The sequence below is a fragment of the Trichechus manatus genome, unplaced genomic scaffold (assembly GCF_000243295.1).
Source record: "Trichechus manatus latirostris isolate Lorelei unplaced genomic scaffold, TriManLat1.0 scaffold00060, whole genome shotgun sequence".
Lineage (NCBI taxonomy): Eukaryota > Metazoa > Chordata > Mammalia > Sirenia > Trichechidae > Trichechus > Trichechus manatus.
Window position 1 is genome coordinate 10,006,878 of NW_004443996.1, and position 2,493 is coordinate 10,009,370.

The window sequence follows — 2,493 nt, forward strand, 5'->3', positions numbered from 1 at the left end:
CAAATTCTTCGATCACTGAAGATCTCAGTAACCAAATACCGAAAGTTGGTGCTGTATTAAGAGTTTGAGGATATATATATTAAACAAATGTGGTCCTAAACCTCTAGAAAACTACCTTGCATAAAGAAATGTAATTAACACAAAAATATTTGATTAATGTAAACTACTTTGGCAGTATTTCAAAACACAATAGAAAATTTTCCTATAGGAATAGTATAAAGATGGCATGTATTAAACTTTCAGAAGAGGAAAACATAAATTGCTTTATGGCTGACTAAAAATTTCACATGTAATCAGAATCGGTGGACATTCTTACAACTAGTCTTTCTTTTTAACAACATGAGGCCCGTGCTCTGGATTGGTACGGTATTTTCATTTGGGTACAAAAATCATTTTACACACAAACAAGTGGCAACGAATAAAGGCCCCTTTTTCCTCCCTCAGGCACAAAACCCTTTAGCGGCTAGCCTCCTTTCCGCGGGGGAGGGAAAAGCGGAAAAAAAAAAAAACGCTTTGGCGTTCCGAGGAAAACAGCAACAGCAGCTGAATCAAGTCAGACCCTCTCAAGTTCTTGAAGATCACTTCAGGAGACAGGGTCCTCAACCGGAAAGGGCCTAATGGCCCTCACAGGAAGGGCGACTGACTCGGAAGCTCGCTGAAGGTACGCCACCACAGAGTTCTACAGCGGTTGCCAGAGCGTCAGACGTCCATTACAGCCTTCCTCTTCGCATCACCTAGGTAACAGTGGGACGTCTTGGAGAGCGGAGGCCAAGCTTCTGAGTTAGCGCCCCAGGCGGCGAACAACGAGCGCTGCAGGCCCCTCTTACCATTTTACCCCTCCCCATTCTCCCCTCTCTCCCCTCCTCCGCCACTTCGGCTCCTCCCTCCTCCTCGCTCGCTCTCTCCTTCCTCCTCCGCCTCCTCAGCTCTTGGGCTAGGATATCTATGGGTCGAAACGTGATGCGATGAATCCGGGAAAGACCGAAACTGGGACGAGGAGTACGGCGGAAGCGGCGGGACTCCCGGGCATGGGGGCTTCACCACAATAGAGGCAGCCAACCCCCCGCCAGCCCCTCCGGAGCGAAGTCTCCAAGCCCCCTCGGGAAAAGGATGGCGGCGGCCCCTACCCAGATCGAAGCCGGTGGGTACCTGTGTCCGTGGGCTAAGGGGATGGGGGCTTAGCGTGAGGGCTGTCAGTTTCTTTTTTAAAAGCTGCTATTTCTCTTCTTTGCGTCCCTCTCACCCTCTTTTTCCCCCTCTTCCTCAGAGCTGTATTACCTGATCGCTAGGTTCTTGCAGTCCGGACCCTGCAACAAATCCGCTCAGGTGAGGGGAAGAAGGAGAGCTGGGATTCGTGGGGTATGGTCTCAATGGGGAAATCGAGGCAGCTGGGTCAGCAGTTCTGCTGAGGGTGAGGGAAAGGCCGGCCTTGACTACTCCTACCGTCAGTGGCTGGGTTCGAAGTGGGGAGGGTGGAACGTGTTGATGGCCCGAGCTGCTCCTCATATCCGTGTTTCCCTTTTGCTTAGGTGCTAGTGCAGGAGCTCGAGGAGCATCAGGTACGGAGCCCCTTCGGGAAGGGGTGGGGAGGGTTGGGGTGAGATTGGAGGAAGGGGAGGGCAAGTTAGGGGCGGAAGGCAGGGGCCGAGAGGGAGGTTTAGATCGGGGCACCCATAGCTGTTGTCATGGGGTGAACGGGCTTCTTTCCTCAAAAGGGGTGGACAGCGCTGGGGTCTTAACTCGTCCACTCTTTATGCCTGTGGGAGGCAGTTTTTCGGCATTTCCTTCTACTTAACCGCCCCCCCCCCGCACTCGTCTAGCTCTGAGGCTATAGCTATCGGGCCAAGGGAAATACAGACGCAATAGAGTCGAGGACCGGGACCCTGGCTGGGTTGGGTTGATGGGGAGTGGAGGCTTCGCCTTTATCGTTTGCCCCCCTCACCCTTTTTTTTCCTCCGGCCCCCAGCTGATTCCGCGGCGCTTAGACTGGGAGGGGAAAGAGCACCGGAGAAGCTTTGAGGATCTGGTGAGTTAAGTTTTCATTTCAACTTACCCAACTCTTTCTCCACTCCCTCCCCACCTTTTCCCCCCAGTCCGCCCCCGACCTCTCAGCCTACGCGGTTCTTGAGCTCTGTGACTAGTCAAAGATCGACCGCCCCTTACCCCCTCCCTGCGAGGAGGAGAAAGGGTACCTTGCCCTCCCCTTGGCCTAGCTTGTTTCCACCCGAAAACTTTGAAGAATGCGAGTTAGTTATCAGAGGTGCCGTATTGTGGCTTATGAAGATGTTACAAACATCGGAGAAGGCCTATTGTAGGGAGAAAAGGGAAAAAAAACCAGGGGGTTATCTTGGGGCACGTACCAAGGACTGACGCTGGCCAATGACAGCGTTGGTAACAGCCCTCAGTTCCGGATTAGTGGAAGAAAACTGGTTTCTGGTTGGTCAAGGCTCGAAATACGGGAACTGGGCCAGGCTTTTTTGGGGGTGGGGTGGG

The 2,493-nt window shown here is 52.8% G+C and overlaps 1 protein-coding gene across 1 annotated transcript in view; it reads left to right on the forward strand.

The window, feature by feature from the left end:
- The first annotated feature begins 851 nt into the window (after positions 1-851).
- Positions 852-2,493, forward strand: part of BRWD3 (bromodomain and WD repeat domain containing 3) — a 138,317-nt gene continuing 136,675 nt past the window's right edge. The window contains exons 1-4 of the mRNA XM_004378881.2: positions 852-1,141; positions 1,268-1,326; positions 1,530-1,559; positions 1,967-2,026. Of these exons, the coding sequence (XP_004378938.1) occupies positions 1,111-1,141; positions 1,268-1,326; positions 1,530-1,559; positions 1,967-2,026 (180 nt within the window). The 5' untranslated portion in view covers positions 852-1,110. The remainder of the gene's footprint in view (positions 1,142-1,267; positions 1,327-1,529; positions 1,560-1,966; positions 2,027-2,493) is intronic.